General features: G+C 42.1%; 1 protein-coding gene across 1 annotated transcript in view; it reads left to right on the top strand.

Moving 5' to 3' along the window:
* Positions 1-16,392, top strand: part of ttc16 (tetratricopeptide repeat domain 16) — a 45,659-nt gene extending 29,267 nt beyond the window's left edge. Inside the window, exons 11-20 of the mRNA XM_075468909.1 lie at positions 299-301; positions 538-883; positions 4,138-4,241; positions 5,655-5,781; positions 5,891-6,104; positions 8,966-9,121; positions 10,646-10,816; positions 11,502-11,678; positions 14,068-14,212; positions 16,004-16,392. Coding sequence (XP_075325024.1) covers positions 299-301; positions 538-883; positions 4,138-4,241; positions 5,655-5,781; positions 5,891-6,104; positions 8,966-9,121; positions 10,646-10,816; positions 11,502-11,678; positions 14,068-14,212; positions 16,004-16,131 — 1,571 coding nt within the window. The 3' untranslated portion in view covers positions 16,132-16,392. The remainder of the gene's footprint in view (positions 1-298; positions 302-537; positions 884-4,137; positions 4,242-5,654; positions 5,782-5,890; positions 6,105-8,965; positions 9,122-10,645; positions 10,817-11,501; positions 11,679-14,067; positions 14,213-16,003) is intronic.
* The last annotated feature ends 8,158 nt before the right edge of the window (positions 16,393-24,550 follow it).

Raw genomic sequence — 24,550 nt, 5'->3', positions numbered from 1 at the left:
TCCATGGAAGGGTGGCTGTCAAGAAGCCGTTCTTAAGGAAGGGAAACAGGGAGAAAAGGCTGAGCTGTGCCAAAGGACACAAGAAGTGGGCTGAAAATCAGTAGCAGCAGGTCTGATGGAGGGATGAATCCTCCCCAGAGCCCGGAGCTCAACATTACTGAAGCAGTGTGGGATCATGTTGGCAGAGAACGGAACAAAAGGCAGCCCACATCCAAAGAAGAGCTTTGGGATGTCCTTCAAGAATCCTGGAGAACTATTCCTGAAGACTCCTTAAAGAAAGGACAGGAAGCTGTCTGAGAGGGTTCAGGCAGAGAATAAAGGAGGTCAGACCAGATATTCACTTTAAAGCTGCTCAGAACTGAACAAACTCTGTTTTTTTCTTAGATACTGTATTTATTTTTGCATGTTTCAAAAAGTCACTACACATATTTACTATTTCCAGGCAATATATAAAGAAATGAGGGGTAGCTCAAGACTTTTAACCTAGTATTGTCTCTCCAATTAAAGCTAACGTCCTTCATTTTCATCCATCTCAAGGAAACAGCAGCCACACCGGCAGCACTGCCAAACCCGCCCCTGATGGCGGACCCCTGGATGCTGGAGCAGATTCCACAAACCTGATATGGAGGGTGCTGCTGGAGGGTCGACTCAGCCCGGACGAGCTGCTCATCAACATATCCACCAATCAGCTCTTAACAGAGGGAGACAGCTTGTTCTCGTCAGAGGTGGGCCTGAGCAGCCTGGAGCGAGGGGGACCGTTTGATCTGAATGACACGATGGAATTCACTCTGGGCTACAAACGCAACGACAGTGGAGACCACACCAACCAGAACAGAACTGTGCAGAGCGGTGGAAGGACTTCCAGCCGCTCCAACAGAACCAGGTATCAATCAGGGTGGCCGGGTTTGTAGCGAGCCTAGCCAGGCCAGGTTTGAGCCTGCGGGCCATCGCCCAATCTTTGTTTGCCTTTTTACCCGTTCAGCCATTTTAAAGTAAACTCCACGAATGCCTGAAAGAAGCTTTAGAAAAAAGAAAGAAGAAAATCATGGGACTTAAAATCTAGGCTGAGTTATTTCATGATAAAAGAAAAAACTAGGGCTGGGCAACGATTCAAATGTTTAATCTAATTAATCACATGATTTCCCTGATTAATCACGATTAATCGCATTTGTTCGCAAAATCCAAAAGTGAATCCAAAAGTAGTGTACAGCTTTTAGCATTTAGTTTTATTTTAAATGTGCTGCCATATGAATGAAAGTGCCATAACATTTGTTGTGCAAACACACTTTTAACATCAGCATCTTTCTGTAGTTTTTATGTAGAAGCCTCGCTCCACTGTCTGTTTCCTTGAATGACTTGCTGCTATCAGTTGTGTGTTTTGCCTTTAAGTGATATTTTAGACTGGAACTACTACGCTGAGAAGACAATTCAACTTGGCAGTGTTTACAGATGACTTTGGTTCTGTCGACTCCGCCGTCTGGAAGAACTTTAAAATGAAAATGGCCGAGTAAAAGTTCCATACCCTTCTCCATGTTTGGTGGATCCGCCGATTACTTTCTTTTCCGGTTCCGCAGCAGACAGCAACAGACTTTTACAAAATAAAAGCCTGTGAGCAGCAGACTTTTACAATAATAAAATAAATGATAAAACAGGGGTGGTCCGTGGCGTAGTGGGTTGAGCAGGCGCCCCATGTACAGAGGCTATAGTCCTCGCTGCAGCTTTTTTTTTAATTAAAAAAAATGCTTGCTTTTTTTTTTAAAGGAAAAATAAAACATGCATTAATGCGCGATACAATATTTATCGGCGTTAAATAATTAATGCGTTAATGCGATAATAACGAGTTAACTCGCCCAGCCCTAGAAAAAACAGCTCTTTGCTTGGGGAAATATTCTGCAGGTTAAGAAGAAGCTGCCTGGAAAGCGTCCTGGTATAAGTTAGAGCAGGCTTCAAGGTTAGGAAGTGGAAATGCAAGTAATGTATGGAAGAGACGAACAAGGAGGATGACAAATAGAAAGATCGGTAATAGCGTTTAAAGAATAACCGGCAGCAGCCCGGTCACATGCAGAGTGGAGACAGACAGTTAAGAGAAAGACAGACAGTTAAGCAGGTAAACCCACAGATGTCCAGACGGGCTGAGGGATATGCAGGCAGCAAAGCCCTTAGAGAAGTTTATATATCAGCAGTAAAGCAGGCAGACGGGTAGATAAACAGTGCAGACAGTAAATCAGTGAGGTTGGACAAGCAGTTAGCAGATGGATTTATCGTGTGGGCAGACATAAAGGAAGATACAGTCAGAAGGGCGCTCAGGCAGATACTGTAAATGCTGCAGGGCAGACAGGTAGAATTGGCAGGTTTTGCATCATATTTATAATTCATGTTGGCTTCAGCCAGCAACTATAAAACATCCAATGATACGCCCTTTCCTTTAAGAGACAGAAAGCAGAGGAAAGGAGGAGAGCAGAGGAGCTCAGAGGGAAGTAGGGGGGATACAGTCACACTTAAAAACAAATAATTCAACGTTTTTTTGCGAGAAAAGTGAGAAATATTATGGAAAAAGCGACAGAGTGTTGTCAGACTGTGGTCACCTCTGGGGACAAAATAATGTGTGGGAATCAGACTGGCTGACATGGAGGGATGCCGGTGAGGTATAACTCAAACAGACCTGCAATTTTCAAATAAATGTCTGGCAGAGGGAACTACGTTATGACAAGAATGTGCACATGACTTTTATGTGATGTGATGAAAAAACAAAGTGCATCTGCTGGATTGCAGGCTGTGAATCAGCTGTCACACGGAGGATGTCTGGGAGGCTGTCTGTGTGTGTGTTTCAGGCTCTGTTTACTACTAAGTATCCTTAAATGTCCTTAGAAGAGTAAGCCTCAATAAAATGCATCTCTGGAAGATGTCTCTGCTGCCTTGAAAGATATTTATGTCCCCAGGTTCTGGGCTCTCAGCAACACTCAGCATCTGCACTGACAGTTTACATGTTTGCTCCACAGTCGAATGAAAAAGAAAGTTCACCCTCTTTCAAGTCCAAGGTTTGATATGTAAAAAACGTAAGAAAGAATTTGATCTTACGAGGTCTTAAAACTGTGTCTGCTTCCATAGGAACTGAGTGGGTGCTGCTGATCAATGCACTCAATTAATTGATCATCAGTCAGTGTGAGCAGCTCTTTAAAAGCTGAAGTTTTGGAGCATTCAGGTGTGTGTGAGCAAAATGCCAAGAAGGAAAAACATCAGCTATGATCTCAGAGAAGCAGCTGTTGCTGCCCATCGATCTGGGAAGGGTTATAAGGCCATTTCCAAACTATCTGAAGTCCATCATTCTACAGAGAGAAAGATTATTCACAAGTGGAAAACATTCAGGACAGCTGTCAATCTTCCCAGGAGTGGACGTCCCAGCAAGGTCACCCCAAGGTCAAAAACCCAAGAGCTACATCTCAGACTCTACAGGCCTCAGTTAGCATGTTAAAGGTTGAAGTTCATGACAGCACAGTTAGAAACAGACTGAACAGGTATGGCTTGTGTGGAAGGCTGCAGGAGAAAGCCTCTTCTCTCTGAAGCTGGGCTGAAACTGGCTCACCAACAGGACAAAGATCCCAAACACAGCAGCAGATCTACAGCAGAATGTGTGAAGAAAAGAAAAATCAAGGTGTTGCAACGGTCCAGCCAGAGTCCAGACCTCAGCCTGACTGAGATGCTGTGGTGGGACCTTCAGAGAGCTGTGCAGAAACCAAAGCTGCAGACCTCAATGAGCTGAAGCAGCGCTGGAGAGAAGAGTGGGCCGAGATTCTTCCTCAACCACGAGAGACTGATAACGTCCCACAGGAAAGCATTACTTCAACTTCCTGTTGCTGAAGCTGCTGGATCATACAGTGTTATTAAATAATGACTCAGTGTAATATGTCATGTGATATTCATCTGAGGTTGCATTTACCTAATTTTAAAACCTGGTGACGACCAGATGATTTTTTTTTTAAATAAGGTCTTAATACATAAAACTTTCTAAATGAAAGGTGGTGAACGTTTTTCAAATGACTGCATTTGCACAAACTTTGGGCAAAATACTTGCAAGGCCAGCCGAAACCCTCCAAAAGCTACTTATTGGGTTTCCCTGTTTGTTTGTGTGTGTGACAGAGGGAATCAAAGGCTTTACCAGAAGAACCTGAAGCTGAGTGCTGCTGACATGTACCGTTGGAAACTTTCCTCTCAGGAGCCCTGCAGCATGACCTGCTCTATAGGTACATGCAAAACACTCGTGCACACAAACAAGATACACAGTTGATTAGTTTATGAGGTTTCACATTTTTTGGTAGACCACCATCATCACTATCAGCTGAAGGACGTAGTTGAGGCCAGAGGCTCCAACAGAGCTTCCTCACAACATAGTTGTAATCGGTTTGCAATGACTATTTCGGCAATAGCTTGTGTTTAAGTTGCACATATGGACAGCCACCCATAATACTGCACTTTTTAACATGTATGTTGTGCACTCATAAATACCAAAACAACCTATATTTATGTTAGAAATTACTACTTCTAGAGGTTTTTAGAGCAACTGCATGTACATTACAAAAATGATGTCCACAAATTTAATGGTTGCATTGTAAAAAGAATGTATTTTACTCCTAAACTTCCTCACCCAAACCAGGTACTTTTGATTTTAACACTAACAAAGTAATTCTGTTCCTTGAACTTAACCAGAAAGTAACAATGTTTGCTGTAACATGTTGCATTTGCATGTAATCAATGCAACCGGCTAAATGATGTCAAAACATAAGACACATAAACAACCCAAGCATTCACTCCACCATGGTATTTGTTTGAATACTGGGGGACCTACCGAAAGAGCATTGCAGTCGTCGAGGTGGTGAGAGAAAACCATGACCTGTATAAAGAGTTGGGGGGCAAACAGGGTCAGATATAAACTTATTTTTTCTTTTAATGTTGAATGCAGAGCGACGAGACCAGGAGAAAGATGCTGTTTGGTCAGACAAGGATAACGTAACATCAGTCAGGACATCCAGATTTTGCACACCCTTGGTTGGGAGACAGTTGTAGATATCATAATGTTCCACAACACTTGCTGTTGATAAATACCACAGCTCAGAGACAGGAGAACCGATGGTGAACATATTTGATATATTTGGTCAGATGTTGTATTGGTGACACAGAATCACAGTCCCAACAGCGTTCCTTTAACCATGCTCCAAGCTATCTGTTTGAGGCCAAAACACAAAAGTTCAGACTAATCAGCAGCTTCAGGTGGGTTTAGCTCCAATCGTGGAACTTTTGGATCTAATTGCTTGAGGTTCCTGCCCTTTTCCACCTTGTTTCCATTGACACCTTCCAAAGCGATTCTATGAAAGAAATAATCTTGAGCGTTGGTTGGTGGAAGCTAGTGAAAGTGTTTCAGAATAAACAGCCTTGTATAAGTAAAAAGGCTTAAGGAACAAAAGCTTAAATTCTGGCTGCCGTCTTTTGAATAGTTTTTTCTTTTTTCTCTTTTTTTGAGCCTGTTTTGGGCCATATTGGAATAAGATCTTTTATAATTTTTCAGTAACTCTTGTGAAACACATTTGATTCTTCATGTGAATAAAAACGTGCTTTATAAATACGTTAGCCTTGGCTCTCTTTCTTGTATTAAATTCTAGGAGTGTCAAAATCCTTTGTGACATGTGTTCGCTATGACGGCGTCGAGGTCCATGATATGTACTGCGACGCTCTGACCAGACCAGAACCGGTTCATGACTTCTGCATTGGGAGGGAATGCCAGCCCAGGTACAATCAACTGCCAAAAAAACCCCCAAAACAAACCAAATCTGAGCGTATCTGAATGGAAACCTTTACTGCTCCGGTCTGATGAGATGGGATGAATGTGGTCTTCCAGATGGGAGGCGAGCAGCTGGAGCGAGTGCTCCAGGACCTGCGGGGAGGGTTTCCAGTTTCGTCAGGTTCGCTGCTGGAAGATGCTCTCGCCGGGCCTGGACAGCTCGGTCTACAGTGACCTCTGCACCATGGCCGACCTGGAGAGACCTGTGGAGAGGCGAGCCTGCAAGAGTCCCGCCTGCGGTCCACAGTGGGAGGTGGCAGAGTGGACGGAGGTAATGCTCACCGTGCTGAAAAAAACCTCCATGTTTTTCTTCTCCTTATCATTCAAAATGACTTTTTTTTTTTCTTCCGGTACATACATATCTTTAATGCTATCATCAGTTTAGGGGTTTAGGGGTTCAGAAACATACCAGTTGCAAAATAAAAGGCGGCCATTAGGGCTTATCTTTTCTCTCCATGCATAAGTTGTGTTTAGGCAGTCATTTGTTCGGGTGGAATTAGTTATTCCCAAAGTATTTTAGAGGCAGTTTTTCCCAAAACGTGTGGCGGATGTACATCCAAGCAGATTTCGGCTATATTTACCATCAATGAATATGCGACCTCTTGTGGCTGTGAGAGCAACTGAAGGGTCAAAATGCCGCCCATGATGCCCATTTCACTCAATCTCACATCTCAAAAAGTCCCACGGTTGAAACCACGTCTTTTAGCTCATCCATCCAAATCCTTTATGCAGACCTTGAGGCTGACATCTCCTCTGATGAGGAAATGCTCATGAGATTTAATTCCCCCACGCTATCTTTACAAGATAAAATAAAAAGTCATATTTAAGGGTGTGAACAAAGGGCTCGTATGTACGGTTTCAGTTGGAGGACTCGTTGTCCTGGAGCCAGATGAATGCAAACGCACAAACTGAAATGCATAAAGGAAGAGAGTGTGCACATCTTACATGTTCTCGGAGAAGGTTAAACCAGATTTGACAATAATAAAATAACATAATGATATAGTTAATACAGGCACTTGTTCCTGTGCATCCAGAAGCAAGAGGAATACCTTGTGTCATATCCTGATTTTGTTTCTTATCATTAGGTCTTATATCTTTATACCTCTTTTGTTGAACTGCCATAAATAACCACAGCCATGCATAGTGGTAAGGCTAAAGGATGGCTAGGTCACAGCAGTGGTTGAAGGACACAAATCCAGGTTAAAGGGATAGTTCGCCTCTTTTGACATGAAGCTGTATGACATCCCATACTAGCAATATAATTTATTAAATTTGACTTACCCCCTGCTGCGTCCTGTGAGCCGAGTTCCAGCCTCGTTTTGGTGTTGACAAAGGTAGTCCGGAGGTCTGACTTTTTCCTGGAGAACGATTTTGTGATGCAAATGTATTACTCTTTTGAACGCATATTGTTTTGAGAAGCAAAACGCTTTATTTTTTAAACCCCAGCCAACTAGCCGGACTACCTTCATCAACACCAAAACGAGGCTGGAACTCTGCTCACAGGACGCAGCAGGGGGTAAGAAAATGTTCATAAATGATGTTGCTGATATGGGATGTCATACAGCTTCATGTCAAAAGAGGCGAACTATCCATTTAAAATGCAGGAGGAAATATAAAAGAGGCTTTTTTAAAACTAAACTAAAAGCCCTGCAGTGGCAGGTGATACAAAAAGATAATATATAAAAAGCTGAGGTGAGTCAATGAGAAATAGAGAGCAGGTGGTGAAGTTGCACTCTGGAGGCAAAAGAAGACAACTGAGGACATCTAGTGTATGAAACTGTCAGACGCTGGCCATGAACCACAAAGGCCTCAACTGAACAACCAAAAGTCAACACATGAAGCCCACACACGCTGCTCTGGTGTTGCTGGACCACTTTCTGACACCAGATGATAGTCGTCTCATGCACTGGTTTCATGCGGTCGCTCCTCAGAGCTGAATATGACGCATCCTCTGTGGGGTACTTTGCTCAGAACTTTTTATCCCTTCTGTTGTTTTTCCACTTTGATTCATCAGTTTTTTCCTCTGGTTGTGACTGCAGAACGGAGACACCAGATAAAACAGAGTGCCTTCTTTTTTACTTCACTAATAAATGTCTCATTTGCACTGATAAAGTTACATCTTCACTTTGCTTTCCTTGTCCTGTGTATTTAGTTTAGATATGCATCCTGTATCTTTGACAGACTCTCTATACAATCCCTTAATTAATACTGAAAAAATGCAGTGGAAAGACACATATAAATGCAATGATTTCATACAGCTGTGACCTGGGCTGTGTTCGAAACCGCATACTACTTACTTCCATTCTGCAAATCTGATCGATCAGACAGTATGCAGAGCATTTACCCACAATGCATTTCGCTCCTGCCCGAGCCGAAATCAGCCGGCCTGAAGCTGATTTCGCTTAAGCTCTAAACTCTGTAAACTTTAGCAACATTTGAAACATTTTCAGGTGAGAAAGTAGTCGTTTAGATCCTCAACGTGTTGAAAACCTGACAAAATACCGGCTATTTACAATTTTGGTCCCACGAATTCAGCGCTACTAAAGCTAGCCGTAGCGAGCAACACACTTCCGGTTATTTTCACAAAATAAAATACCCGTTGCCTTTTATCATAGGGAAAGCCATTACGATACAATTGGTGCTTTTGTTTTGAAAACAGGAAGTGAACCTACCCTCGTTGTAGCTAGCTTGAAACTGCCGTTTTGACAGGAAATGACGATCGGCGACGTCACGTTACATTGCATCTTGGGTAGTTTGAGTATGAGTAGTAACCTCATGATGCATACCCAACATTTCGGAGAATCTAGTATGCATCCGGGAACTTCTCGCTTACTCAAACTCACATACTAACTCAAAGAGTTAGTATGAGTAGTAGGAGAAGTATGCGGTTTCGAACACAGCCCTGGAATAGTTTTAGTAAATTTGATATGTTCTGTCAGAGGAGGTTACCAGCAACTGAACCACTGGCGACAGTATATATGAAATTCTCTAATATGTATTTTAGATTCTCAAAGTCTGTTTTGTTTTCTTGTCTTTCTGAGTTAATTTTTTTAATGAATAAAAGCTCAAGCTTACTGATCTGGGCGCCGTTTTTGGTGATGTTGGAGGTAAATGTGCCTCTCCTCCATCCAGTGTCCTGCTAAATGTGGCCGCAAAGCTCAGGTGACCCGTGATGTCCGCTGTTCTGATCAGACTAGACCGTGCGACCCCATGACCAAACCGCCGAACATCAAAAACTGCACCGGACCACCCTGCGAACGGCACTGGACTGTGTCCGAGTGGGGGCCTGTAAGTGTCTTTCCGTGGCAAAGCTGCCACTGCATGCTGCTCTGCATGCTTTCTGACAGCGTTATCCTCAGTGTTGGCTCAGACTCTCGCTGCTCTCATGTAAGAGAATATCAACAACAATCAGTTGATTGTTCATTTTATCTTTTTCAGGTGATTTTTTTCAAATGTGTTATTTCTTGTATGCACCCGCCCCCACCTGTCCTCGCCTTAGAACAGTCCCGTTATGAGTGCCACACTTTCATTTTATGTTCAATTCAAATAAAAGCCAGGCCACCTGTAAAGCCTGTGGCCACCCCATGGAGGTGACAACAAGATTAAAGAAAATACACAGAAAATAAACATTAACATGGAGTCAAAATGGTCAATAGATGGTTTAAAGCGAAGAACACCACCATTTTAGTGTGGCCCAGTGAGATTTAGTAATATCAGAAAGACTTCCAGCCTGGAACACCTTAAAACCATTAAAAAAGACGATTGATCCAAAATCCCAGCAGAAAGATGTAAAAAACTTTTCAGCAGTATGAAGGACTGTTTCACCACTTACTGCTGAGAAAGGGTGCAGATAATTCTGGAAGTCATTCGGTGGGGTCACATAGCACAGAAAGGATCAGATTATTGGCTAAATTACAATAAGAATGAGTTGAGCGAGGGTAATTCTCCTTGGATATATGGCGGTGAATGAATGGGATCAGAGGCACAAAGCGTGTCATACCCCGGTGTGATAGGTGGCGCTGTACCCATTCCAACTGTTGCTAATAGAGCCACTTCCTGTTGACCTCTTTACCACCAACAACAACAACAAACTCAGGCATTGGAGAAAGATGGAGAACGCAGAGCCAGATGAAGCTACGTCCCTCTACATTTGGTCTGTGATGAGCTGCTTGTTGCACAAACTCGATGCCCAACGGAGCATTCTCCATCGCGTTGTTTGTTTCTTTCTGACGGCGACAACAGGAATATCGTCTCCTTTGACTTCCGGGTCACGACCCCGGGAAAACATCTGGAGCATGCGCAGAATGCAAAGTCTGATTCACCACGTGCTTCAGCGTCTACAAGCAGGTTTAGAGTGACTTTCAACCGAGTTATCTCGGGGTCTTAATCCGATCCGATCCAATTCTTAGTCAGATTAAAGTGTCTACATGAATTTAATAACTCAATTTTATTGTAATTTAGCCAATAATCCGATCCTTTCAGCAGCCATGTAACCCCACTGATTGTTCAAAATTATTATTGACAGTATTCAAATTTGCTGAATAAAATTTTGAGTTATTTTAGGCTTAACTGTATGCAAACGATGTGGAAAAACTGTAAAAAATGATTATTTTTGTCAACAAAAATGGTAAAAAGCAATGCAATCAATAAAATAACCCCATCTGTAGATCCAGTAACCAGCATTCTGCATGTCACACGCAGCTTCTTTAACAGGATGTGGGTCAACTTGTGACCTACGACAGTAGTGATGGCAATGAGATGGCTGAGTCTCTATCGTGAATCATTGTGACCTTTGACCCCCGTTTGTTTCAGTGCTCGGGCTCGTGCGGCCAGGGGAAGATGGACCGCCACGTGTACTGTAAGGCTCCAGAGGGCCGAGTGGTTCCTGAGAACCAGTGCTCCCCGGAGAACAAGCCGCTGGCCATCCACCCCTGTGGGGAGAGGGACTGTGCTCCACACTGGCTGAGCCAAGACTGGGAGAGGGTGAGAACGTGCCACAGAGAGAAAATCAGGACATTTAGATGACCATTCATTCATTTAGGAGACATCGTATATTTTCATGGACAACAGAGAATGCAAAGTTGACGTCATGCATTGGTGAGCGTGTCCGTTCTATTCCCTGAATTCCCACTTCAGTGCTTTTGCTCTCAAACTGTTGGATCAGCCTCTACAATTACATCTCAGTCCATTTCTACTCCTGATTGCTAACTGATTAAGATATCTGCACACTGTAAGTTTAGATTATAGCACATCGTTCTCATCTAAATATAGTGACAAACGCACTGCTGAGTGTTATCTGGAAATACCACAATTTGTTTACTTTAATAAACTGTGCAGGAAAGGGGTGATATTATGTGGGAATCAGATTCCAGCTCATCAATAAGCAGATCTGGTGCAGTAAGGTCCACCTTTACCTTCCTCCTTTATTCCATTCTCCACTTGAGCTGGTCATTTTGAGCCAAAAAATTAAAAAGAAATTATAAAAAAATCCAACAGAAGTTGCAAGACAGCATGACGCACCTTCACATTCTACATCGAGCTGCACACTTTTAGGAGAAATTAAAGAGATTCAATTAATTAAGAGATTCAAAAACTCACTTTGGTCATCTTAAAGAGAATTAAGAGCACCATCTAAGTACCAGCTGTTTTATTTTCTTTTTATCTGCAGTGCAACACGACATGCGGTCGTGGAGTAAAACGGAGGATTGTCCTCTGCGTTGGCATCAGCGGAGGAAAGTTCCAGATGTTTGATGAAGACGCGTGTGGAGGGAGCGAAAAGCCTGAAGACGAGAATACCTGCTTTGAAAGGCCGTGCTTCAAATGGTACACCACCCCCTGGTCTGAGGTGAGGCCAACACAACACAACAGGGTGCAGAGCAAAGGCATTATTTCCAGTTTGTCACAATGTGATGGGACGAGGTTATGGAAAACCCAATGTGGGACGAGGGGGTTCAGAAGCAAACGGGTGGCGAGTTTAATCTTCACTCTTAAACAAACCAGAACTGCAGCCGAGTCAGAAAATTATGAACTTAACGAGGCAACAAAAGACCAAATGAAACAACCAAAGGGAGGGAAGCACAAGCAAGAAAGCAGATAAAAAGGATAATAAGCCGCATTCCGACTGTAGGAACCTTTGGCAGTTCCTATAACCTTTTCAGGAACAGGGCCGTTTTTTCCCTCATTCGCACATACAGGAACTCGGGACCACGGCCCTCAGTTCATGGAACCATTTCAGCTCCTTCTCCTCAGCTGGGTCTGTTCTGGTTTCTATAGCAACACATCTGACGGAGGTTTTGGTGGTTGGTAGCTCCGCCCCTTGTCATGTGGTCAGGCTGAAATGTTTCCTCATACGACACGGACACACCCTGCGCGTGTTTGATAAGTTAAACCTCCACGTGGTCTCCTTTGTCTGCGGCGCTCTGCTCTCCTTCCTTCATGAAACCAAGAAGTATGGCCTGCGCTCCATCCTGCGTCTCCTGACTCTCTCTGTGAGCTCTTCCAGCCTCCATGTTAGACGCCCGATGTGATCGTCCATGATTAATATCACCATCATGCAGACCATGAACACAGTGGCCTCCCCACTCTCCATGTTAGCTTCTTGGTGGTGTTTTTTCTTCTCTCCTTACTTTTCGTGGGTTTTGTTTTGTTCTTTTTTGTTGTTGAATGTGGCGCTAAAGTAACACGTCGCTGTCGCAGACGGCTGCGCCGCATCAGTCCCTAACAAGGTCCCGACTCGTGTGGGAATGCAAAATGAACAGTTCCCCTGGGGAAGGGCAGCTATTGTATTAGAACTGCTCTGTCCGAATGCGGCTATAGATGATGGGAATAATGGCAAGGACCTGACAAGTGATGATCGCAGCTTTGACCAATTAACGGCAGATGAGTGTGGAAGAGACCAGTGGAAAAGAACCAGTTTAAATGCAAGTGTGTGTGTTTGGGGCATAGAGGAAGAGGACTCAAGATGCTGCTTTCCTGCATTTATTTTCTCTGCTGCAGAAGACATCAACACAGATTATAAATCTTCTGTTTCTTCCTTCCTACACACAATGGGATTGTCGCATAGCTTTAAAAAAATGTTTTTACAGAAGAACATTTAATAGAAGAGAATATGAAATATGAAAAGAATATGAAGAAAACGATGCCACCTAGTGGCGGAATGAACACAGACCACAGGGTGAAGTTACAAAACAGAAACAACAGAATTCATAACCCAAAAAAGAAAAACACATACCTGCAGAAGACGTCAACGCAGAATATAAATCTTCTGTCTCTTCCTTCCTACACCTCTGCTCCTAAACATGCACACATACAGTGTTAACACCGCCAGGAAGTGCAAACTAGCAAACTGATGCAACATGGGACACACGCGACTGAAAATCGCGCCAAAAACGCGAAACTAAAAACATAACTTATATTATCGGTACAAAGCAACACAAAACAGCTTGGTATTATAAAGTATGTAACAGAGAATAATATACAGCGAATATTTCAACACAAATGACTAAACTTTCAAAGAAAAAAACACGATATCCACACAACTTACCATTAGCAAAACACAACGGGATATGAGGGGCGGGGCTACAGAAGCCCAGGAGGAACGAAAAGGGCGGAGTGCAGGAGTGTAATTAACTCTGTATGTGAATGTATAAAATAATGGTAAATTAAAATAACTTATAGACATAAAATTCATAAATACTCAATCATGAAATGATAAATAAAACGTACAAATACAAACTGGAAATAATAATTAATAAAATGCATTTTTAACTCAGGGTTAGAGTTAAAACAAAGGAACAACTAACAATACAGAGCCAAAGAACTAAGAAATATTTCAATAACAGAAATAAACAGGAACCCAAACTGCCAACTGTAAGCACTTTTAAATCCAGGTTAAAAACATTCCTCGTTCGTTGTGTTTTAATTTTTATTCTATATTATTTTTTATTCTCTTTATATTGCTTGTTTTTATGCTGCTTTATGCTGTTCTTTTAAATGCCTTGTCTTTATAAGTTGCCTGTGGTATGAAATGCGCTGTATAAATAAATAAAATAAAGATAAATAATAAAGATAAAAGACAGAAAAATCAAAAACACAAAATAAGGAGTAAATTAAGGAACTAAGAAATAATTAAAGAACAGAAAAGACTACAATAAAACAATATATCACGACACTGTAAGGCCTGTAACAGCGTCCTCCTGTTCAGCAGCTGTGTTTCTGCCTTTGTGTGTCCTCAGTGCACAAAGACGTGTGGCGTTGGCGTGAGGATGAGGGATGTGAAGTGTTACCAGGGCAGGGAGCTGGTTCGAGGCTGTGACCCTCTCACCAAACCAGTGGCCAAACAGACCTGCACCCTGCAGGCCTGTCCCACTGAGCCTCCAGGTATTTATGTTATTTATGTTATTTTCTGCCAGAAGCTTTCACATAAACACACACTGCTAATTAGAGGCTTTCATTCTGGAATATTTGTCAGTGTGATGTGAGTCAGTGCTCAGTTAAGTGCTGTGAATGACTGTTTGGTTGGCAGCAGGTAAACCAAAAGTAGCTGCTTTTGCATTTAAAAAAACAGGTCAATCAAACCATCTTTTGTTTGTTTTTCTTTGGAATAATGATTCCAGAACGTGTCTATAAAGGATACAACGCTGTTCAAGAGTTTTAAGTCACCGTCATTTTTTTAATATTTTGCTTCCAAGCAGCCAGATTTTCTTGTAATCTTTTAAAGTTCTCCATGCTTTCTGAATGTCTTTCAAAGTTTCTCTTTGGAAATTCAAGCATGATAAAAGGATTCATGCAGCAACAAGGTGATTCCCAAAGAGCTGTTAGCTGAAAACTTGGCATCTCTCAGCATGGTGTGCAGTGTGTCCTTAAAACATTTGAGGAAACTGGACAAGTGGAGGACAGAAGAAGAAGTGTCAGGCCTAAAGAACTATCTACAGCAGATGAACAGGATCTGAAAGTGATGTCCTTAAGAAAGAGGAAAACATCCAGCAAAGACCTGACACAGGAGCTGAGAGATGCATCTGGACCTTCAGCTGATCCATCTTCTGTTGGCCCAAGCCTCATCAGAAATGGGCTCCATGGAAGGGTGGCTATCAAGAAGCCGTTCTTAAGGAAGGGAAACAGGGAGAAAAGGCTGAGCTGTGCCAAAGGACACAAGAAGTGGGCTGAAAATCAGTGGCAGCAGGTCTGATGGAGGGATGAATCCTCCCCAGAGCCCGCAGCTCAACATTACTGAAGCAGTGTGGGATCATGTTGGCAGAGAACGCAACAAAAGGCAGCCCACATCCAAAGAAGAGCTTTGGGATGTCCTTCAAGAAGCCTGAGAACTATTCCTGAAGACTCCTTAAAGAAAGGTCTCATAGAAAGTTTTTACATATTTGTCTGAACACGTTTCAGTAAATTGCCCCAGGCAGTATGTAAAGAAAACAGTCTTGTGTGTAAGGAAAAATAAAGATAAAAATTAGGGCTGGGCGAGTTAACTTGTTATTATTTAACGCTGTTAAATATTTTATCACGCATTAACGCAGATTTTATTATTTATCTTATTTTGTAAAAGTCTGTTGCTCACAGGCTTTTATTTTGTAAAAGTCTGTTGCTGTCTGCTGCGGAACAGGAAAAGAAAGTAATCGGAGGATCCACCAAACATGGAGAAGGGTACGGAACTTTTACTCGGCCATTTTCATTTTAAAGTTCTTCCAGACGGCGGAGTCGACAGAACCAAAGTCATCTGTAAACACTGCCAAGTTGAATTGTCTTCTCAGCGTAGTAGTTCCAGTCTAAAATATCACTTAAAGGCAAAACACACAACTGATAGCAGCAAGTCATTCAAGGAAACAGACAGTGGAGCGAGGCTTCTACATAAAAACTACAGAAAGATGCTGATGTTAAAAGTGTGTTTGCACAACAAATGTTATGGCACTTTCATTCATATGGCAGCACATTTAAAATAAAACTAAATGCTAAAAGCTATACACTACTTTTGGATTCATTTTTGGATTTTGCGTACAAATGCGATTAATCGCGATTAATCAGGGAAATCATTCGATTAATCGCGATTAATCAGGGAAATCATGCGATTTATCGCGATTAATCAGGGAAATCATGTGATTAATCAGATTAAAAATGTTTAATCGTTGCCCAGCCCTAATAAAAATGCTTCTGCTCCTGTTCCAGATGAGAGCTGTCAGGATCGACCCTCCACCAACTGCCTGCTGGCCCTGAAGGTAAACCTGTGCAGCCACTGGTACTACAGCAAGGCCTGCTGCCACTCCTGCCGCGCTGTCCGACCCCCGGCCTCCTAGTCCAGGACGCCACAGCAGTCTCCAACACCAGCCTGAGGAAACACATGGATACTTTTACTGGTGCAGCAGGCACTGTGAATAAAGAGAGCAAAAGCAAACGTCAGTCGACCTGTTCATAAGAAGCAGAGCTTCCTCCGATAATTTGTATTCACGTGGGCTCTTTGGTGAGTTAAATGCTCTGAACAGATCTGTTTCAAATATAATGGAATGTGTCTCTGTAGAGAGTTAATATTCCACCTCACCATCATTTTTTCTTATTATATCTTAACTGTAAACCCTGTCGTATCATCTGTTATTGATTATTTATCAGTCAAGTGTACGTGTTCTGCTCGAAGATGGTCCTCCAACAACATGCAGAGTTGGAGGCAAAAGTGGAGTTACCTGTCGTGGTCTTACAGCTCCTGTCATGTTCAAACGCTGCGTTGAAAAGATATTTTAAATTATTTCTCAACCGATTATACTGCATGACTAGAATATTTAAAACAGATACTGTTTGTGAAACATTATTTAATTGTGTTTTAGTTTGAGTGCTCGGCATGGCCCAACAGGACGTAAGAAACAGAAGTATATTTCCATTCCACCCCCCTTGCGGTTTGGCGCCATGCCGGCACGCCTGCGGGATATCGGAGCATATTTATTAGTCATAGCACATTTTCATGAATCATGACGGTCCTGTCACCGGCCGATGGTCACTCATCGGGGTCAGCTGGTGCCAGTTTTGGCCTGTGTGCGTGACGCAGGAGGAAAGAGTTGATGGGAACACAGACAGAAAGATTCCTGACACTTGAAGTATGGCTGAAATGTATTCAGATGTGTACATGTATGTCTCATTTTAAACTGTTGTGTACTGTGTTTTTATATAACTGATACCTCTTTGTACAAAACTGAAGTATGGAGATTGTGTAGTGTTGATAGTAAACTGAAAACCCAAAGGTACTGACTTGTATTTCAATTAAATTACAGTTCAAATGAACAGATTTGATTTTTTTTTGTGTGTTTTTTTTTTTTAAATTTATACACAGCAAACGTATTTGAACCATCACACATTTTTGGATACAACATCCAGGTGATTAGTCCCAGCTGTATTTTAAGCAGGTTTACATAAGAAAATAAATAACTGTGAAGGAAACAGAGTCAACAATGCCAGTACTTTGCAAAAGCCTTGAGCGACTCATGATACGAACATAAACGTAAAGCTTAAATCAAATCAAATCAAATTTATTTATATAGCACATTTCATGTAACAATTCAAAGTGCTTTGCATAAAATAAAAGCATTGCAGCAAGAAGCATTAAAAATACATAAAAGAATATAAAGAGAAACAAATAAAATAATTTAAATGAATTTAAAAACAAGCAACAGTCCAGATAAATTCAAAGATATCGTGCAGATTTCATGCATAGACACATGAAAGGAGAACATGAACGACGAGCTTTCTGTCCTTTCTTTAAGCAGTCTTCAGGAATAGTTCTCCAGGCTTCTTGAAGGACATCCCAAAGCTCTTCTTTGGATGTGGGCTGCCTTTTGTTCCGTTCTCTGCCAACATGATCCCACACTGCTTCAGTAATGTTGAGCTCCGGGCTCTGGGGAGGATTCATCCCTCCATCAGACCTGCTGCCACTGATTTTCAGCCTACTTCTTGTGTCAAAAGGTTTGGATGATGATTGGCTTCCTCAATGAACATCTGATAAATTACAGAAATATCAAGAAAAATTCTGCCGAGCTACTGAATAATAAAGACACAAGTATTTAGAAAATATTTCACCCAAAGATAAAAGATTAGAAAACATTTTTTAATGCTTTCAATCTGTCTTTCTGAGACCTGAATGGAACTTTTTTCCAAACAGCTTTTACTTCAAATTTGCATGTGAAGTCTACGACGATGGCAACCTGTAAAATTAAGTATTTTAACATGACATAATCATGACGAAATGCATTGTAACCTGAAGTTTTAACTCAATCGTCCAAACCCTAAAACGCGGCTGCAGCCTGAATGGTTGAGGCTCCAGCTTATAGCATAAAGTTATGCTCTTTGTTTGACCGTATCCAAGTAGTAGATATTTAAAAATAACCTTGTAGTTTCAGTGTCTGAAAACCAATGGCCCTCAAACGTAATTTTTTATGGCCCTCCAAAATATGTCTGTAATGTATTCCCTTCCGCACCTGTTCATTCTCTATGGGGAGTACATATGTTGTTCCACTTTTGGCCACTTGTAGGTTTTGGCGCTGTTGCGCCGCCTTTTTCAGAGATTAAATTTATTATGATTTTTATTAATCAGAGATGATTATTTATCAAATGCTAAAAATGTAATAACATAAACACATTTAATTTTGTCCTGTTATGGCCACTATAGTTTCAGTGCTTAAACCTATCCAGAGAGTGAAAATAAGAAGGCTGGTGGTTCTTGGATGAATCATGATTATTGGGAGATGAATAAAGTATTTTTCTATTTCTATGTTGACAGGCCATGTCACACTTTTTGTCGTTTCAGAAACATGTAAATTATTTGTATTTCAGGGTATAGAAAAATAACCTATACAACTATTTAGATTTGAGGATTTATTGTTTTTCCTTGTATCATATGCACACACTTATAGATATTCAAAGTGGCATCACCTCTGTCTGCACGGCTTGGGTTTGCAAAGTTTAATAAGAACAAACCACAAGACTTTGGATCCACGACACCAAAGTGGAGATGTTTGGTCATGAGCAGCACGTTTGGAGCACAGCATATCAGCAGAAAATTACATGAAGCCTGGCGGATCGTACAGCATCACCCTGGAGACGAAAGGCTTCAACAGAAAATAATTAGCTTTCAGAAATCACATGCACTGCATCACTGAATACCTCAGAAAAGCCCTTTTAAGCACAATCCATCTCTCCAGAGCAGCATTCCGCAAATAAACATGAATTCATGAATGTAAACACTCACATACGAACATAACACCCCCGAGCCCTCCAATGTCTGAATAATATCAAGAAAAAAGCAAATCAGTGGTGACAAGTGAGCGCATAATGCAAGGTCAACCGTTAACTGTGGGGAATGACTCTATGAGAAGGTTTGAAAAAATGTAAATCTTTGTATCAAAGCTTCGAAGAGTCAATATAAAACATTTAGAATTGAATTTAGAGAGAAATGATTACATTTTAAAGTAATTTTTAAACAGATTTTAGCAAATAAATTGGTTTTAGTTTGATCATAATCATTTAATCTCAGGGATTTCTTAAAAATATTGAATATTAAACTCTCTTCTTCAGCAGTTCCAGGCTAAGTTGCTAATGCCAGTGACTTCATATGCAGAAATATGAAACGGAACATACAACCTCTACAATTCTGAGGTTTCACGATCTTATCAGGCCTTAAAATGAGGTAAATATAACCTCAGATGAACAACAACATGTTACACTGTGCCATTATTTACTCAAAAACTAAGAAATTCTAGAGAGTCAGTGTCACTAAAACTAGGTATTTAAGGGGGTAAGTAGCAGCCAGGTGCTGCTAATCAATGCACTGATTAATTGATCATCAGTCAGTGTGAGCAGCTCTATAAAAGCAGAAGTTTTGGAGCATTCAGGTGTGTGTTAACACGATGCCAAGGAGGAAAGACATCAGCAACGATCTCAGAGAAGCAGCTGTTGCTGCGCATCAATCTGGGAAGGGTTATAAGGCCGTTTCCAAACTATCTGGAGTCCATCGTTCTACAGAGAGAAAGATTATTCACAAGTGGAAAACATTCAGGACAGCTGTCAATCTTCCCAGGAGTGGACGTCCCAGCACGGTCACCCCAAGGTCAGAAACCCAAGAGCTACATCTCAGACTCTGCAGGCCTCAGTTAGCATGTTAAAGGTTAAAGGTCATGACAGCACAGTTAGAAAAAGACTGAACAGGTTTGGATTGTGTGGAAGGGCTGCAGGAGAAAGCCTCTTCTCTCTAAAAAGAACATGGCAGCACAGCTTATGTTTGCAAAGCTGCATCTGAACAAACCACAAGACTTCTGGAACAATGTCCTCTGGACAGACCAGACCAAAGTGGAGATGTTTGCTCATAATGCACAGCAGCACGTTTGGAGGAAACCAAACACAGCATATCAGCACAAACACCTCACACCAGCTGTCAAGCACGGTGGTGGAGGGCTGATGATCTGGGCTGGTTCTGCAGCCACAGGACCTGGGCACCTCGCAGTCATTGAGTCCATCATGAACTCCTCTGGATACCGAAGTGTTCTAGAGTCAGATGTGAGGCCGTCTGTCCGACAGCTGAAGCTGGGCTGAAACTGGCTCACCAACAGGACAAAGATCCCAAACACAGCAGCAGATCTACAGCAGAATGTGTGAAGAAGAGAAGAATCGAGGTGTTGCAATGGTCCACCCAGAGTCCAGACCTCAGCCTGACTGAGATGCTGTGCTGGGACCTTCAGAGAGCTGTGTGAACGATGTGAAACACTGAAAACCATTGCATTAAATTATTGCTTCACTTAGTTTCTTAGTTTTTGTTCAGTCAATGAAACAGTGTTATATGTCACGTGTTGTTTTTCATCTGAGATGGTATTTGCCTCATTTCAAGAACTGGTGAAGACCAGAAGATTTTTTTTTATCATGTCCTGATTTCTAAAAATCAGTTTATTCTATAAATTCTCTATTCTACAAAAAGACTTTTACAAGCAAACAAAAATTCTTGTGAAATATAAAAACAGGTGTCCCAAGAAATAAGAATTATATCATTTTGAACGTACTAAATTCATGCCAACCTAATAATCTGTTGTGACGGTTATGTTTCCATTCTTCAAACACCTAAAAGCTCAAATGGATGTTGCCTTTTCTATCATAATCTATATATAATGGATAACATGACAGCCTCCCAAAAGAGCAGCAAAAATACTTCAACAATATGTGCTGAAGTTTGATATTTACCAAGGTCACAGATCCCCCCCCACCCCCGACCCTTATTAATAAGCTTAGAGCTCTGCCAGCTCGATCTGTGGCAGGCGTTTCCTAATAATTCATAACTACAGAATCACAGGAGGAAGATCCAGGAAGGATGTCCAGCACAGTCCGAGATACCCACGTCTGCGAAATTCTGTGAATTTCATTAGATTCTTCTCATAATTTGCCCCCTTTTTGCCCCCTCTCCTCCATTCTTTTGCCCGTGACCATTGAACTGATCCCAGGAAACATCTTTAAGGACCTCTGTTTCCACCTGCAGGAGAGGAGAGATGAGACCCGCTGGAGGAGCTACAAGCAAGGATTCACATTCTTTTCAGTGTCTGTGACATAAATGGGGCGATGACACATTAGCCCCGCATTTGCAAATAAATACACCATCGTGAATACATTTTAATGCTCCAAACGGCACTGAATTTGGCTGACCTCAATGGAAACAGGCAAACAGATAAGGATTGTATGAGGAGGAGTGGGAGCTGGATCGGATCGGGTCACTCAGTGGGGTTACATGGCACTGAAAGGATCAGATTAAGGGCTAAATTACAATAAATGAGCTGAGCGAGGGTAATTCTCCTTGGATATATGGCGGTGAATGAATGGAATCATAGGCACAAAGCATGTCATATGATAGGTGGTGTTTTACCCATTCCAACTGTTGCTAATAGAGCCACTTCCTGTTGATCTCTTCACCACCAACAACAACAACAAACTCAGGCATTGGAGAAAGATGGAGAACGCAGAGCCAGATGAAGCTACGTCCCTCTACATTTGCTCTGTGATGAGCTGCTTGTTGCACAAACTCGATGCCCAACGGAGCATTCTCCATCGCGTTGTTTGTTTCTTTCTGACGGCGACAACAACAGGAATATCGTCTGCTTTGACTTCCGGGTCACGACCCCGGGAAAACATCTGGAGCATGCGCAGAACGCAAAGTCTGATTCACCACGTGCTTCAGCGTCTACAAGCAGGTTTAGAGTGACTTTCAACCCAGTTATCTCGGGGTCTTAAAGGGATAGTATGACATCCCATATTGGATAGCCGGACTACTTTCATCAACGCCAAAACGAGGCTGGAACTCGGCTCACAGGACGCAGCAGGGGGTAAGAAAATGTTCCTAAATGATATTACTCGTATGGGATGTCATACAGCTTCATGTCAAAGGAGGCGAACTATCCCTTTAATCCGATCCGATCCAGTTTCTTGTCAGATTAAGGTGTCTACATGAATTTAATAACTCAATCTGATTATAATTTAGCCAATTATCCGATCCTTTCAGTGCCATGTAACCCAACTGAGTGTGTCTGGTGAACGTTGACTTTTGTCCTTAAATCTGCTTCCTTTTCAGCACAATCCTTTCAACACAGAGGGATAAAGCTGTAGTTATTCTACTTTTTTATCAGAACACACTAAAAACGTTTAATGAAAGATGATGATCATAATCATGTTGCAAGAATAAACTTATTGCCATGTGACAAACTCTGAAAAACACCATGAAATTCTCTTTTTTTCAATCAATACAGACCATTTCTGACGCTTTCACAAGAAACTTCAAGATGTCTCCTTGCTGGCAGATGCTACTTTTCCACATAACCCATATATATAAATCGTGCACATTTGAACGAATGCCACTCAAACGGAGGGAAACTTCTTCGGGACCATTTGGTGCTATGAGTACAAGTGATGGCGGGATAGTAAACGAGCTTCAGTCAAAATACTGCATGTGTGCTAATGAAGCAATGTGTCACCCAGTGCAACAGTGATGAGTGTTTAATATTTTTTTCAACAGTGGAAACCTACGGCACAGAGGTGTAAAATATAGCAGGCTTTGATGCACAACTAACAGGCTACTTGTTGGTTTTGGTCCACACATGGATTCACAGTCGGTACAAGCAGACTTAATAACCTGAAGGAACTCTAACAGCCACACTTACAATACATCCTGCACGGATTCTGGTGAGATGCTTTCAGATAAACAAAAAAGTTGTGTTGAATCTACGGAAGCCCGGAGCGGACGCGTTACGTATAAACTTTTTTTTGATGGTTTTCTCGAGATAACGAGTTAATTTACGATGGTTTTCGAGGCCACTTTTTCTCCCCAGTCCGCCCCTGTTTATATGTGTTTATATGCATTTCTGGTCAAGGTTTTTACCCATCTTTACCCCCTCTCATTGAAAACTGAATAAAGTAGCTTTTGAATCAAACATGGAATGTGGAGCGTTTGTGTAACAATTCTGCTGTGAAAATGCACAAAGCAAATCCCGCTGGTAGGACAAGCATTTAGTTTCCTCGAGATAACGAGTTATTTATCGCGTTATCTCGAGAAAACGATAACGGCACCTCTCGTGCATCATTCTGTAACCATGGAGACGGCCTGGTCCCCTCAGCTGGTCACTGATAAAGTCGACTATATCAGCAGGATCACTTATGGCACTTTTCCACTTGCTCGCTTCGGTTCGGCTCGGCTCACTATTGCGTGTTTCCACTAGCACGCCGTACCTGCAACCGGCACGATTTTCCGTATCACCTCAGCCCTGGTTCCAAGCGGGCCGAAGCGTTACTAAAACGTGACGTCAGCCGACTGCCTTCCACTGATTGGGCGATGAGTGTCGTCACTGGAAGCGTCATAACGCGGATAATAAAAGCTGGCGTTAGCAACCGTTAGCTTACCTCCAAACGTCTTCTTTTTGAAGCTCGTAACAAAACTCTCCGGTACTTTTCAATACTGTTTTGTCTGGCGGCCAGGAGTCTTCTCTTGCCTTCTGTGACACAAAAAGTCACAGGGTGAGCAGCAACACGCACGGCCGTGTTACGACGACCCCGCCCACGTCGAGGAGGCACGAAGTATACTCGTTTGTAATGGAAACACAACCAAACCGAGCCGTGGCGAGCCGTGTAGAGCCGTGTAGAGCCGTGTAGAGCCATGTAGAGGTAGTGGAAAAGCGCCATTAGGTGTAAACGTCTATTGAGCTGCAGTCGAGCCAGCTATCTCCTTAAATGACGCGGGCTGATATGAAAGTTATCTCTACAAGACAAACAAATTGCGAACACATATAAACAGGGGCGGACTGGGGAGAAAAAGTGGCCTCGAAAACCATCGGTAAATTAACTCGTTAATTTAGATAATTAACGAGTTTTCTCGTTATCTCGAGAAAACCATCAAAAAAAAGTTTATACGTACCACGTCCGCTCTGGGCTGCCGTATAAATCTACCGACAACCATTCACATTTTACTTTGACACACATAGATTATACTGATTAGCTGCTTTACTAGAGATTTAACAAACACAAACTCATAAATTTTGACACAAAAATGATCAGTTCGAGTCTGACTGGTTTTATGGTTTAAATGTGTTTTAGCTGTTTACAGTTTCTTCTTGGATCGCCTCAGAACCACACAGCAGCACAGAGCAGTATCACTGTGCAGGCCCAGCACGGCACCTGGATGCCAGAGAAGGTGTGTTTTCAGGCAGCAGCGGG

The sequence above is a fragment of the Odontesthes bonariensis genome, chromosome 6 (genome assembly GCF_027942865.1).
Source record: "Odontesthes bonariensis isolate fOdoBon6 chromosome 6, fOdoBon6.hap1, whole genome shotgun sequence".
NCBI classification, from domain to species: domain Eukaryota; kingdom Metazoa; phylum Chordata; class Actinopteri; order Atheriniformes; family Atherinopsidae; genus Odontesthes; species Odontesthes bonariensis.
The sequence above is the reverse complement of the archived record's forward strand: the minus strand, read 5'-3'. Positions and strand labels throughout refer to the sequence as shown.